At 38.3% G+C, this 15629-nt stretch overlaps 1 protein-coding gene across 1 annotated transcript in view; it reads right to left on the reverse strand.

Moving 5' to 3' along the window:
* CFAP54 (cilia and flagella associated protein 54) overlaps positions 1-15629 on the reverse strand; it is a 278386-nt gene that overhangs the window by 66529 nt on the left and 196228 nt on the right. The window contains exons 52-58 of the mRNA XM_036891466.2: positions 11167-11272; positions 8898-9045; positions 7915-8072; positions 7558-7737; positions 7321-7447; positions 2358-2513; positions 916-1021 (exon numbers count right to left, since the gene is read on the reverse strand). Coding sequence (XP_036747361.2) covers positions 916-1021; positions 2358-2513; positions 7321-7447; positions 7558-7737; positions 7915-8072; positions 8898-9045; positions 11167-11272 — 981 coding nt within the window. The remainder of the gene's footprint in view (positions 1-915; positions 1022-2357; positions 2514-7320; positions 7448-7557; positions 7738-7914; positions 8073-8897; positions 9046-11166; positions 11273-15629) is intronic.

Below are 15629 nucleotides of genomic sequence, written 5' to 3' on the forward strand. Positions count from 1 at the left end.
TAATAGCTTCACCACTCATAATCATTCTGCATTGTTTGCCAACAATTTATGAGCTAATAAATTAAATAAATTTTAAATAAAGTAAAAACAGGCAAAGCCAGCACCTTCTCAAATGCACACCCTCTTTTCATGGCACTGTTGGTGTGGACACTAGCATCTTCTTCCCTACTGAAAGTGGAGGTTCTTGAAGAAAGCTGAGCATCCTACCTTGTCCTGTGCTGGCAGCACTCCATGGCATGACTGCTATGAAACAGTATCAAGACTGTTCTGGAGTATTCCAGCACATAAGCAACTAAAGAAGTGAAGGTCAGGACTGGAAACCTGCCTTGAAAACCAGGCCTCTTTCTAATCTCCTATATGAACTAAAGGCCAAAGAGACACATAGAGTCATGCAAAAGTGGTGATTGGTTTAGGTTAGGTCTGTGTACTCACAACCAAACCTGTCTGTTTAGATCAGCTCAGTTGTAAGAAGGGAGGCTTATTCTCACTATCAAGGTGATTTTTATACAAATTGAGATGGCCAGCTGGGGTACTGCTGACCAGACTGAACATCTACATAAATCTCTCCTAGAGACAATTTCACATCCAGGGGAGGCCCCTGTAATCCTGGGACAGACAGGAGATTGATCTGAGTACAGAGTAGAAGCGATTCCCAGGCCAGTATGCCACCATGGTACCACGGTAACTGCCATCATCAGCCGCCACTGTAAACAAGGCCTTGGGTCAGAGTCAAGGGAAACAGGCTTGGAAAGAAGTCAGTGAACCTGTTGGACAATGGAACCCAGCAAACTAGCCCTGATGTGGGAAGAGGTCTCCCAGTCATTCCAGCCTTGAATATTCAACTGTACTCCCAGAACACAGGGCTTTAACCACATCACACACTGTTATGGTAATGGAAAGGTATATCTTTTTTACCCTGAGTTTTGGTCACTTCTTAAGCTTAGTTGTACAGCTTCAAATAAACTCTCAAATTGTGAACTTGGAAATTTCTCTTCAATCAATATTTGACGTTCTATTTTTCCTGAAAGAAGAAAAAGACAAACAAAGATGGTTTTTCCTTTTTCTATCATTTAGAACTTCAGAACAAATATTTCACACTGGAAATTCAGAAAACTGAGTGGGCTGTCCTTTGTCTGTCTGTTTCTTGCTGGCAGGTCAGCCAGTGGGGAAGGGTCTTTTGCTTTGTCCCCAGGTGTCTCAAGGCTCTCCCTGCCTTCCCTGAGCAACACTAGTCAAAGGCGCCTTTGGCTTTCCAGACACATTGCTCTTACCACCTGACTTTCCTCTCCATTTCCTTCCTGGTGCTTGCCTTCCTCCTGTAGCACTCATTCCCTTTTCCTACCTCCATTTTCCTCTGGCCTCTGCCTACTATTGCAGACATCACAGAAAACATCTCTGCGAAAAACAAATCCTAAAAACTCTGCAAATGCTTGAAAACCACCATGTATATGCAAATGCTTTAGTTCTCACAGCTTCCGGCCCTCATGGTGAGAGGCAGCCTTCACAAATGTAGGTGCTGGAATGGTACTTCTATAGCAAAAAGAGCATTAAGGAGACCTTACAACACTATGAAAAGGATTCACAGTTTCATGCAGCCTGTGAGGAGGGCACAGAGCCACCCAGTGTTAAGTTCACATCTGGGCACTATCATTTAGTAGCTGCTGACTTGTGGAAAGTTACTTAATCAGACCATAGCTCATTTCCTTCATCTGTCAACCATCATGACCATCAGGACTGGTCATGCCCATCTTGTAGAGCTGTTGTAAGAATTGGCAATATGAGATGCAAAACACTGACTACAGTGCCTAGCATCTAGTGGATGCTCAATAAATGATAGCAGTCATCACTGTTTTTCTTATGGCTAAAATGACTACAAAAATTTTTATGAATATATTACATAAATATGTGTCTTCTGGAAGTAATAAATATATGTATGCCATAGCTATTTAATTGAAATGGCTAAGGATCTTTTATCAAAATTAACAAAAATGCTTAAAGTAATGAAATCATGCATAAAAATGTTTTCTAAGCATTCTTTAAGTAACCTTATTTATAGTTAAATGGATGATGCTGACATATTTTAGTCAAACATGAAACTGTGTAAGGAAGGGCAATTATAATTACAAAAGAAACTAAGAAGTAGTATTTTGCCTCTGCAGATATAAACTTAAGATAAGCAGTACTCTCTTTATCTAAAACTGAGTTTGACAGAGGTACCGATGTGTTTGTCATTACTACACCCTTTATAAAGTCTGAATTTTTTTTATAGTCAGTGACTAGATATTCAAGAAGCCTGTGTTAAAAGGAAAAGGAATTCCACAAACTTAGTCATAGTTCTGACCCCAAATACATCTTACCCTTTTGAAAAAGAATTTCAGCCTCCACCTCATGTTCTTCTGTTGCAGATATTTTACAAAGCCTCAATGCTACTTCAAAAAGTTGAAGGGCAGGTAACCATTTTGACGGGTCCTTCCTTTTACTGCTATAATAGATTTGCTTGGCCGCTGTATGTCCTAAAGAAAAGGCAGTTAGATGGGGAGGGAACAATAAAATACGCAGTGTTCATAACAAGCCTCCAAGTTACCAGACTCCTCTCACAGTAAGTTTTATTAAGAACTCTGGTGGTCTCTAGTCTTTAGCATCTAAGAAATGTTTTAAATAAACTCAATACCCAAATATTTCAATGAACTATAGTATCATCCCTTTGAAACTTTATGTTTGATAAATTTCAATGTTTTCTCATTTTTAAAATGAAGGATAATCTCAACAATCTTTCAGTTCTAAAATTTCAAGATGCTCTACAAAACAGCTTCCATGCTCCTAAGACAAGGTTGTTAGCAGGGAAACATCTGGAAGTGTCATGAAGTTTTATGTTGTTCCAAATACATATATTAACAAGCAGTAATTTTGTTTCTATTCAGCCCTACAGGGGTTCCTTGCTCTGCATGTTTTGTCATCCAACTAGACGGCAAATCCATTATGGTCAAGGGTCACGTGCTATACTTCTTGTGTGGTCCCATCATCATTTAATATAATGAAAGATTGTTGTATTATTGAAGAGGCATTAAATTTAATCTGTGTGGCTTCAAAGACAGGTGGACAGACATTTATTCGGCAATTTTCTGAATGCTAGATGAAATGAGATGCACTGCATAAAGATGAAAAAAGGGAAAAATAAAAGCTAAGATTTATTAAGTGCTTTCTATATGCCAGGTATCATCCCAAGTACTTAAGCATTATCCTCCCAGCTCTGAGTAGATACCCCTATTATGCTCATTTTAGAGGAGAAAGCAGGGGAACAGTGAGGTTTCAGTAACGTGCCTGAAGTCACATGACTAGTAAGTAGCAGGGCTGCAACTGGAACCCAAGTAGTCTGGCTCCCAGGCCCACACCCTGAACTGTGAGATTGGAAAACCCTTTAAGAGAGAACATGAAGCATAGTGTTTAATGGGGAATGAGAATAGCCAGACAAGGAAATCAAAATAAGGTGTGATCAGTTGTGTGGCAAGGAAAGCACAGGGCGATCTGGCAGCAGGTTACAGGAGCCCTGGCCCAGACCTGGGAAAGGTTGAGGAGGTTTTCCCCAAGAAGGCGGCTGTCAAGGCTGGCAGCGAATAATCACCTTGTTTTTTGGTAATTTTACAGAAGAAAACCATTAGGATAAAGTATAGAAGGCAACTGAGGGAAATATTACATTGATAGGACAGCACAACAGAGGAACATGAGCAGAAAGGCAGGTGGGAGAGCAGGACGATACAGATGCTGGGCTCCAGCTGACGGGCGGGGTGGACCAGTCACTGGTGTTTGAGTCCTTTAGCCTCCACATGCTTCTGGGCATTGAAGTGTCTTCCTCTGAAAATATGAGGCAACAGAAGTAGAAAATATCTGAGGTCCCTTCCAGTACTGAAACGTTTCAGTTCCAAGATGCTACTGTGGTCTACAAAGAGTTTACAAGAAACCCCAGACCTTGGCAATTTTTTGTTCAACAATGTCCTCTATGAATGGGAGGATCGTGGGGAAAGTGTCTCTTTCTCTTTCTCATACCAGGAGAAGTCATCGAGCCCTCACTCTGGACAAGCCGGGATGATAGCCCACTGCAAAGAAGGCGGAGATGAGGTAGCCAAGACCTTGCTTCCAGGGGCTCACAGAGAATACGGAGGCCAGGCACAGAAGAGTGACAACAGTTAACACCCGCACAGCTCTTAGACAGACCAGGTGCCCTTTGAAGCACATTCCACTCACTTCATCCCACCACAAGTCAGTGAGAGGGTACTTTTCGTACCCACATTTTATGGGGGAGGAAACAGAAACACAGAGAAGTTCAATGACTTGCTCAAGGGCATTGGAGCAGAATTCTATCTCCAGAGTCCATGCTCTTAAACCCAACAATCACCAACTGTGACTAGATCCCAGGCACGAAGTTTATGTTAATACCATTTGTCCAATACAACCTCGTATTTCAATACACCTCCTACTTGAACACGTCTCGCTTATTGTTTCAAATTAGGCTATAGCTGTTTATCAATATAAGACAAAAATATTAAATATTCATGTCATCGAGGACATAGGTAAATGTGCTGTATATATTCTACATATAATGTAGTACTTATAATGGTAGTACTTGAATTGTCTCCCAGAATTTTGTTAAAATTAGAAAAAGCACTGTTACCGAAATTATCAACACTTTTTTTCTCTTTCTCCCTAACTAGATGACAGGCTCTTTGAGGGCAGCTTCATTCTTGCAGCATTCCTCACTCCTATTATATAGTCAGTAATCTACTTTCTTGTGTGATAAGGAAGCTCAAGGTTCATGGGAAAAATCATCGTAAATAACCATGGTGCTTACTTTTTGTTTTACAAAAGTAATCTCAAAACGTCTTTTTCTGTCAGAAGCTTTCACAAAGAAAAAAACTTTTAAGTGGCTCCATTCTTGAGATGTGATCTATACTATCACTATAAAAGAAAACTGTCTGAGAAAGCATCAAGTCAGATGATTTTATGCTTCATAATATTGAAGTGCTCCTTTTTCCAATAAACATCAACTCTGCGAAAAAGAAGTTGTGAAACTGATGTTGTTTTGACAGAAAAGCTGCTCTTGGTTTTGTTTTTTAAGTCTGTATTTAATATCATATAACAGAAAGCAAGCTGTTCTGCTTCAAGTGAGTCTAAAAAACAGCAGCAGAATTGCCACTGAGTGGTGACACATCTTCAAGATTAGTAAGTCAGGAAAGCAAAGAATACATTCAATTTAACACAATCTGTACAATTTAACGCAATCTGTACTTTAAGCTCTTGTAGAAATCAAATATACCGATAATACACCAAATGGTAGACTAAAAATGCAGAAAAAAATAATTCTCCTGGGATCATACGACTGGAAGGAATTCCAGAGTTAGCTAAGCCAGCCTAACCTCATAAATGGGGAAACTCAACAGTGTAGAGGTGAAGTGATTTACACAGAGTAATATATACATATCTGATGATGCTGATGAAAATCATAGAATAATAATGATTACTAATAATCACGGTGGGGGGAGCAGATGGGAAGTAAGAGAGAAGATTCTGGATGGATGATGGCTTGAGCACACCTGTGCTGCCTCCCTTGCCTGATCTACTCTAACCGTCAGCTTCTCCTGAGCTGAGAAGGTGTTGGTGCAGGAAGCAAATGGGTCCCAGGAGGTAAGGGGTAATGCTTTAAAATGTAAGTTTTAACTTCATTTAGGTATGACGAGGTCAACAGATCAGAAGATAATAGCTGTTGAAAAGATTGTCTGTTACTCACAGTTTCCTGCACACCATGCCAAGTAGGGACAGACAAGGAAGCACCAGAGTCAGTCAGCAGGTAGAGGGAACAAGGAAAACATGTGGATGAGAACCCACATTGTGGTTTCTGTAGGAAGGAATGCATGAGGTAGGGCCAGCAGGCTAGGCAGGTTTAGGATTGGCTAGTGTGAATAACTGCAGTGGGCTCTGCTACTGGTCTGATGACACCAGTCCCTCCAGTGATTAGAGCAGGAAAATAGTGATCTAGAGTGTAGGAGCCCGGCAAGGACAATAAAGGAACCCAGTGGAGGATGGGGTATAGGCGCTGGAGTAGTTAGTTTACATGTGAAAAGTATACTTCCAGGAGAGTGGTTTCTTAATCTCTAGGAATTGGCTAGCTCTGAGGGCAGAAGGCCCCTGAAGTCAAAGCATCAGAAATACAGAAAATAAAAAGGCATGATTAATACAGGTTAGAACAGAGAGCTCTGATACAAGATTTTCTGCCCTCTGAGCTGGATAAGAGCCTGGGTCCTAGAAGCCGGCAGCCTTGGGTTAAAGGCAGAGAATGTGTCCTGGAGAGAGCTACAAACAATGTCTGTGCGCTCCTGAAAGACACAGTGCCAGCTGGTTTCCCCTTGGCTTCTGAGTCACTGCACGTCTGCTACTTACTGACCCAACTGCTCCTATCGGGTCTACTACTGGCCAGCTCCAGCCTTCCCTCCAATCTATTCTTCACCCAGCATCCAGAGTAATCTTCTGAAACATAAACTTTCCCAGCTCACCTTCTCCCATTAGGCTGCCTCTCTCCCACTCTGCTCTGGGTATACTGGTCTCCTTGCAGTTCCAGAACATGTTAAGCTTGTCCTGACTCAGAGCCTACAATTCATTGCCCCACCCCCACCCCCATCCCCCATCTCCACTATGCATAACTAGTCACTCACATTTAAGGTCTAGAATTAAATACCACCTCCCCAAGAGAGGTCTTCTCCAATGACTCTACTTAAATAGGCACCCCTCCATTCTTGTTTATCAGTAGATGTTATCTGCATCTTCACAACACCATAATTCATAATTATATACATAAACATAATTCATTATTGTACATCAGGTTTTTATATCCTCAATGACTTCCTATCTGGTTGTTATTAAATATACATTTCATTTTATACCACATTTATTTTTATAAATTTTATTAATACTTATATAATTTTAGAAATATTTTATAAATATTAAGATTTATTTTAGACAATATTTATAATATGACATTGTATGTGATATAATATGTGCTCCTATATATGGTCTGTTTTCTAGTTTATTTCTGACTCCCATACTAAGAGCAGGTACTATATCTGTTTTAATCTCTAGTAACTCCCCAATACATCACACAGAGTCAGGTACATGGTAAATGATCAAAAACTATTTGTTAAAATAAATGGAGCCTGGGTATTCATAAATATTGCCCTATATAAATGTACTCCTCTGATAGCCTGTCTGACAATAACTTAAAATTTTTCATCTGTGACTTAAGTGTAATTTTAAGTGTTTAAGTGTTCTTACCAAGTCTCATTTTTGTTTTGACCAATAACATGACATGAGGAAGATAGACATTTTTCAAAGGTTGGCATGGACTTGCATAGTCCTTGTTTCTGAAAGGAAATTCAATTGTTTCTCCAAAAGTTAGCATCTGTAAAAGAAAAGTTGTAATGAGTAATTAGCTAATGTGTCTGTGAATAAGAAAACGACTGAAAAGTAAGTTTCTGAGTCTTGTGGACGCACACAAAAAAGCACCCTCACCTGTTCAATAAGAACGTTGTGAGACTGAATCAACAAATTCAATTTTTCAGTTTTTGAAGAGGAAGTTTCCTTCAATTTCTCAGCTTTTGTTAAGTCATCCAGCAAAAGCATGCTCTTCACCAAGGTTAAGTAAGATCGAGGAGAAATAAATTCATGTCCTTCGAGCAAATGTATTATAGCCTATTAAAATAAAATTATTCCTTTTGATAGTACCATTTCCAATTCCCTGAAACAGGAGCTGGCCGTGTTGACTGTTATGCATACATTCAGCACCTAATGGAATTTAAAATTCTCTCCATTTTGTTCTAACTGAATTGTAGGTAAATATCAATGTGAACGAATTTTCTTCCTTCCTACCTGAAGGTTTGTTATGATGTCTGCCTTTAAATGCTTTTCTTGTAGGCCAATGATTACAGCTTGCATCAAGAATTCAGCCTGTAGCTCTCTGTCACCTGCATTTTTTGCTTCCACACACACTTCATTGATGAAGCTTACATAATCTGTTACATCGTTTTCTTAAACAAACAAATACAGTTATTTAAAATGTACTGAGAATATAAGCAATTATATATGTATAATATCCCCAATGTTCATCACAGGAATATAGTACAATATAAAATAATAGGAAGATATAAAGACAGAAAACAAGTAGGCTCTATATGAAACATTGAAAATAAACGTGTTGTAATTTGGGGGAAGGACTTCAGGTTATCCCAATAACACAAAAGTAATTATGATATTACATGAAATAATTTAATTTGGGAGATGGACAGAGATGGGCCGATAGATGGATTTACAGATAGATAATTTTTAATCACTGCAAGAACTAACATTTATATATATGCCAGGCTGTGATTTAAAAACTTTATAAATTTAACCCATTTAATTATGACAACAATCCTGTGAAGTAGGTACAATTATCTCCACTTTACATAGGAGACAAGTGAGGCGTAGGGGGATTAAGATATTTGACGCAGATCCCACAACAAGGCAGTGGTAGAGAAGCATTTGAACACAAGTGGGGTGGCTCCAGAATCTGCTCTGATCCTCTACACTGTGCTTCTTCTTAAATTATGGGAAAACCTGCATGTTAGTATTCTGAAATTTCCTCACCTGTTTTGTATACATCAGTAACATACATGCCATGTTCAGTGATACAAGGGACTGTGGAAAATGATTGTTCTTATTTAAGAACCTGAATTTTTTATTCGGGTAACAGATCAAACTATAAAGTTATAAAGCGTTAATGTTATAATAAAATGTATCCAATAAAACCTCCATTCCCTAAACAAAATTAATTTTTATGAAAACGTTGATTAAGAAAAATAGGATATTTATACCTTTCACAATTCCAATGCCACGAATCTGCAGAACAAACGCAGTTACCAGTGCTAAACGGCACCTCAACCACAGATGAATGTTGAAATATTCTCGAGAATTTAGGGAAATAGGATCTAGAAACTCATTATCATCTTTATTTTCAGTGGCCTAAACAATATTAAAATGATGGTTATTTTCCCATTTAATAATGTCAAAGTTCCAGCCTAAAGATAAATGGAATGTAAGTTAAGAAAAGAATCACTACCATGTAATAGTATTAAAGTTTCAATTTTAAAAATTATTTTTGCACATTCTGTAAAATATAAAAAATACACACACACAAAAAAACCCAAATAAATAAAATCACCTATAATCCCACCAATCCTCTATTAGCATTTTGGTATACTGTTTTTCAGCTTTTCTTTTCCTTTCTATACTCACTGTTGAAAAACAGTTTTTCAGTCTGAATTTTTCATTGCAATTTATATTATCAGTAGTTTCTCCATCTTCAAAAATGTTATAAATATCATTTTAAGGCTGAAAAATAATAAATAATACTGGCTAATATTTATTGACTACTTATTATGTGTCACTGTGCTACATGCTTTATATACTTTGTCTCATTTAATCCTCCTCACAAGCAAACCAAGGAGGGGTTCTTATTTCTGTTTTACAAATAGAAGAATTGAGATTAACTATTGGCTTAAACTCAATCATGTTTTCCCGGAGGTTGGGGCTCAAACTCATGTCTGTCTGAATTTACTGCCCAGAGTCTTAATCTATTGTGTTACATTGTTGTATGCTGCTCACATTCCAGATACACATGAATTGATTTACCATCCACATCATTACACTTTACAAAGGGGTGCACAATGACAGAGCTATTGGGAGGGAGGTGCAAAGGGAGCTTTATCCAGGGGGAAGTCCATCTTGGGACTGACACTTGGGAACTTGAAAGTCATCTAGGACAATGCCCATTTGTTCTAGGTATTCCCTGCTACACTTCTCTGACAGTTCATCATCTCCAACCCAAAAGCAACACCTGCTATCCGGGAGTGCCTACTGGGATTTGAAGGGGGCTGGAATGTGGATAGACAGGCTGGAAGCACAGGAAAGGAGAGTAGCCATTCCTAGCTAGTAAGAGGTGAACAGAAGTCCCGAGGCAGTATGGTGTCTAGAATGGGCACACCAAGTACTCCAGGAATCTAGTCTTTAGATCAGCAATCCAGAAAAATGCCCATCCACATACTTTAACTTCTCAGTACCTACATTTCCTGTTACTATTGAAAAGCCAAGTCACACTTACCTAAATCAGGGTTTCTCAACCTTGGCACTACTGACATTTTGGGGCAGATAACTGTTGTGAGTGACTGTCCTCTGCATGAGAGGGTGTTGAGCAACGTCCTTGCCCTCTATGTAGTAAATGCCAGTAGCACACCCGAATGCAGTTGTGACAACCAAATGTCTCCAGACATTGCCAAATGTCCCCTGGGAGATGAAAGGGCCCCCCACCCCCCCCACCCCCACCCCCACCCACCCCCACAATCAACAACCATTCCTCTAATTTTTATAATTAGATTGATTTTTAACATTTTTATTGATTTTAACATAGTAAGAAATGAGTCTCTAGGATAATTACTTTTGCTTACTTGTTTTGGCACTGGATATTAGTAATTTTATTAGTAAATCTTAAAATAATAAACAAGAATTCTGTGATAAATCTTTATGTTTTAATCCTAAAGCAACCCCAGATTATTAAATTACTTGGTTCTATCACAGCCCAAAAAAAATTTCAAAGAATTTGTGACACCAGTTGTCAAATAGATTTCAAAGCTTAAATGTGGAAGAATCTATGAAAAATCCAAAGTAGGAGACAGCACAGGTGCCACACTGATAATGCCGAAGTAATAAATTCAAGGGAAATGGGCAAAATAAAGTGAAGCAACTTGATTTGCTAGTGAAATCAGATCTAGAATATTGGAATGATAGATCTGGTGGGACTTTAGTGATTACTTTCAATTCTATCATCCACAAATGAGATTTTAAAATTTTTTTTAAATTTTTAAGTTTAAGGGTCTTGTCCAAGGCTAACCAGTTAATAAAGAGCATAAACAGGTCTTAAACACAGATCTTTCACTCTGAATTCAATGTTTCTCCACTTTGTTCCTTTATTTCATCCACATAATTAATTAGACAATTTCCTAGCATACCATCTAAATAATTAATTGGACAATTTCCTAGTTATTATATAATAAGTATTATAAGGATCAACATTAAATTCATACATACGGAAGTTTCTGAGGAGATGGAATTCTCTGTGTCATCTTGTACTACCTTCTTTTTAAAAAGTTTTGAATCCTGGAGAAGTTTAAGTGTAGAAAATACTATTGCAGCACTAAAATAGAGAATATATATTTTAAATATTATTTGTATTATACTTCTGATGATGTGCTATTTCTTCAGTCTTTTCCTCTAGAAATGCTTTCCCACACTCTTATGCACCCCAAAACTGCTAGGTTCCCCTTCTGTGTTTCTTAATAGCTTCTGGTCTTTACCATACAGTAATATTTATCACACTATTTAATTGCCTGTAAACTGCTCCATAGCTAATTTTTCCTATTTTCTGCTGAAACCCAGCATCTAGTGGCTGGGACACAACACAAGCTAAAAAAAAAAAAAATGCTTTTAAATGAAAGTGAGTGAGTTAAAGGATAAATGATTAAATGTTTCCAACATCTAAAACAAAATTTACTGACATTCTCACTAATAAAATGAGCACATATGCATTTGATATACATTAGAATGTGGTTCTACAGGTTTTTGAGGTTATGGAACTGTGTTATTTAACGTTATATACTTAGAAACTCTTAAGCTAAATTATTGTTTAATCAGTGCCTAATAGTGCCAGAAGAGACATGCACTAAATTAAGAAAAAGAAAAAAAAGCCAGGAGATAAGAACTCTCCTTACTTCTTATTGTCCCATACAGATTTATATCTGTCTGTACTTAAAACCATCCTATCCTCCTCCCCTGTAAAATGGTAAATTTATCATTTGAAAGCACTTTTTCAAAATATTTTAATAATATATATTAAGAGACTTCTTCTTTTGAAAATCTTTTCCAAAACAAAACTTAAAACACAGAGCATGCCATATACTTGAAGATGCTTATGATAGCATTTTTTTATAATATGGAAAGATTAGGAGAAAGCCAAATGGACAATGTACCCGTCTATCTAATTCCCTACTTGATATTTCCTCTTGAATAGTTAAGAGACAATCACATTTAACAGGTGTTATGGGTTGAATGTGAATCATGTCCCCTCAAAAATAGGTATGCTGACCCCTGACTTTCAGCACCTCAGAACTGTAGTAATCTGAGGCAATCAAGTTAAAATAAGGTCATTAGCATAGACCCTGTTCCAATATGACTGTGACCCTAAACAAAGGTGGAACTTGGACAGACAGACTGACATGCACAGAGGGAAGATGTCATGAAGACACACAGGGAGGAGACAGCCACGTGGCTGGAGTATGCATCTACAAGCCAAAGAGTGCCAAGGATTGCCGGCAAACACCAGGAGCTGGAGGCAGGGAAGGACTCTTCCATAGAGACCTCAGAAAGAGCGTGGCCCTGCTGACACCTTGATTTTGGACTTCCAGCCTCGAGAACCATGAAACAATGAAATTCTGTTGCTTTAAGCCACCAAAGTTTTTGGTACTTTGTTATGGCAGCCCTAGAAAACTGGCAGAATAGGTTAAATTCCCTCCCTTCTGCCTCCTCCACCAAACCCATCCCCTCCCCTGTCCTTTATCCCAGAGGCAGAGCCTGATCACCATTGCTTCCTCTGGGACTCACACTATGTTCAATCCACTAACAAGTTCTGTCAGTATCACCTTCAAAACATGGATACCGCCAGCAGCGACTCACCTCTCCACTGCTCATACCTTCATCCAGACCACCACCAGCTCCAGGCTGGACGGCTGCTGGAGCTCCCTGACCCCCTTGCTATGGCTCTTGCCCCTGTAGTCCTGTTCTCCACATATCAGCCACAGCCATCTCATCAAGACGTACATAGGATCACGTCACTTCCCCCACACATTCCAGAGGCCTCCCAAGTCTGGACTGTGGTCGGCACCCCTCTGTTATTGAGGTTTCTGTCCTAGTATATGATCCGCTCCATCAGTGGCCATGGGGGCCTTTGAGCAGGTGTAGTCTCTGTAGGCTCCCACAGTATGTACATATGCTTAACTTTTAAATTATATTTTAAAGCCTCTCTTTTTTCTACATGTATTAAAAGCTGGAAACATTGTGCTAACATTGGCCACTGAGATTTTCTCATTTTCCCCCCCACAATCCTTTTCTTAAAAAATGGTGACGATTGGCTTTTACTGAGTGGTTTACCACCGGTTAGGTGCTGTGTGAAGTGCTTCCCATGAGTTAATTTACTTAATCCCCATCACCAAACTACAAGGTAGATACGATACTATTATCATCCTTATTTTATGGATTAGGAATGGAGATACAGAAATGATAAATGACTTGCCTAACATGACACGGTCAGAAAGAAGCAGGATCAGAACCCAGGCAATTAGCCCCTCAGCCTGAACTCAACCATCACGCTATAATGTGGCCTCTGTCTTTTCACAGTTCTAACAAGTTTGGTTTTGTTTGAATGGGTATACAGTTACTCCATACCATATTTACAATTGTTAATAGTTGTTGACTGAATGATTTATCAGTGAAAAGGCCTTCTTTGTCCAGGTTAATATCTTCTGCCTTGCATTCTACTTAATAAAAGTAGAAATGAATAAATAGTAGAATGAAATTAACAATGAGGTATTCATTCTTTCATCTGTTCAGAAATATGAATTATGCACCTACTATGGGCCAGGAACAGATCTCAGGCTGTGGGTACAGTCGCTGCCTTCATGGAGTTGACCGTCTACTGAGAGTGGGGTGTGCTTAGCAAACAGAAGTAAATAGATGGCATTCACTGCATGCTAGCTGTTACTATTTAGTGTACTGAGTAGGCCAGGGGATATTGGGTAGGAGGGGGCTAAACTGATTTCTTTCCAAGTTATTGTCCAAAATCAAAACCTTTCTGCAACTACTGAATTTTAAATTCCCAAGATTCTACTGAGTCATTAAATAGTTTAAATATTTGTAGAATATTTTCTAAGTTATTATTTGTGATTGTATAACCTTACTGGTTTTTATTTAAAATAAAACTAAGCAAACAAGCAAGAAAACAAAAAATGTAGCACCAATTCAGTGTATACAGGTATGACATTTCATTCCCCTCACACCCTTCCTCCCCCAAAGATACACACCCGTTTCTAAGGCACCTTGTTTACCATGTAGCTTCAGAGGCTAGCACAGGGTGGCTACTAGAGGATCCTGGAAGAAGAAAGCAGTGCCCATCCCTGATTCTGAAGCCCAAATTCTGATCTCAAGAGAAATGATGTATGAGGTTTGGAATCTTGCTAATCCCAAAACTTAATGAATAAAATATAAACATAGTAGTATGTCCTAACCCACCTCATACTGCTTAGTTGCACAATGGAAAATTTCTAGTTTCTCCACTCTACTCCAGAGACAGAAAGTGTAGGAGGATTACCCAGTATAAACAGCCTAAAATCCCAAAAGAAGGAAATTTCATTCTGACACAAAATTAAAGGGCTCAAATGTTATCCCACTTAGACAATAAATTAAATAGACAGGAGAACAGAAAGGAACACTTACTTAAAAAAAAAAAAAGACAGGCTTCTAAAAGAAGAGGCAGCCCTAAAAGAAGTAGAAATACAGTTTGAATAACTTTGATCCCATTTATTTCTTATTAACATTCATGACAAAAATGGTCAGTTTGTTCTCATAAAATCCATGCGGCTCACTCTACCTGTCACCCTAGGGAATGTGCTTTTCAATTTCCTTGACACGTAGTTTTATTAGAGGTATCATGAAATGTCAAGCTAACCATCATTTGGGAAAGGGACCATCCAACACTCTCAGCAGTGCCCGAACAGAAGCTTGTGGGGGGTAAAGTTCATGTAAGAAAAACTCATTCATCTTGACAGTAGGCTTCCTCAAATGACAACCCTGCTGCAAAATGGCAATAACATCAAAGTTTCTGCAAGTTTTTATCCCAAGGGCCAGGTTCACGTGCTTAAAATAGGAGCCATCCTGAAATACTTGCACATTATTTACGTATGCTTATCAGGTCTTCAAATTAAAGCCCTATTATGACCCTCCTTTCTGTGACCATTTTTTAATATTTAGTTTCTTGTTTCCTTCTTCCCTCCTAAAAAAAAATTCACTTATATCTTCCATACCAAAAGGGTGTAAGAAATGGAGAAAAAATGAAGGTCAATGACAGGAAATATTTTCTAGGGCTGCTGTTGCTCTCAGAGACAGCTTTGAGGAAAGAGTTCTATAATCTTTTATAAGAAATCATGTAGTTATAGTATATATATATATACACACACACACACACACAGAAAAGATATCCTAAATAAATAAGTTATATGAGTTATATATATATATATATATTTAAATCATATATTTTCTATAGGAATGATATAATAAAAGTCTCTTCTCTCTTCAAACTTCAGTGAGAAAATGGTATATTATCTAAGCCTGTTTTACCATCAGCTAGTATTGTTTTCTTAACTAAAATGTGACAATACTCAAAACTAGTGTGTCTGATCTTTTTTATCTCAGCACCCATTTACACCCTAAAAATTATTGAGAAC

This window comes from Manis pentadactyla, chromosome 10 (assembly GCF_030020395.1).
Source record: "Manis pentadactyla isolate mManPen7 chromosome 10, mManPen7.hap1, whole genome shotgun sequence".
Taxonomy (NCBI): domain Eukaryota; kingdom Metazoa; phylum Chordata; class Mammalia; order Pholidota; family Manidae; genus Manis; species Manis pentadactyla.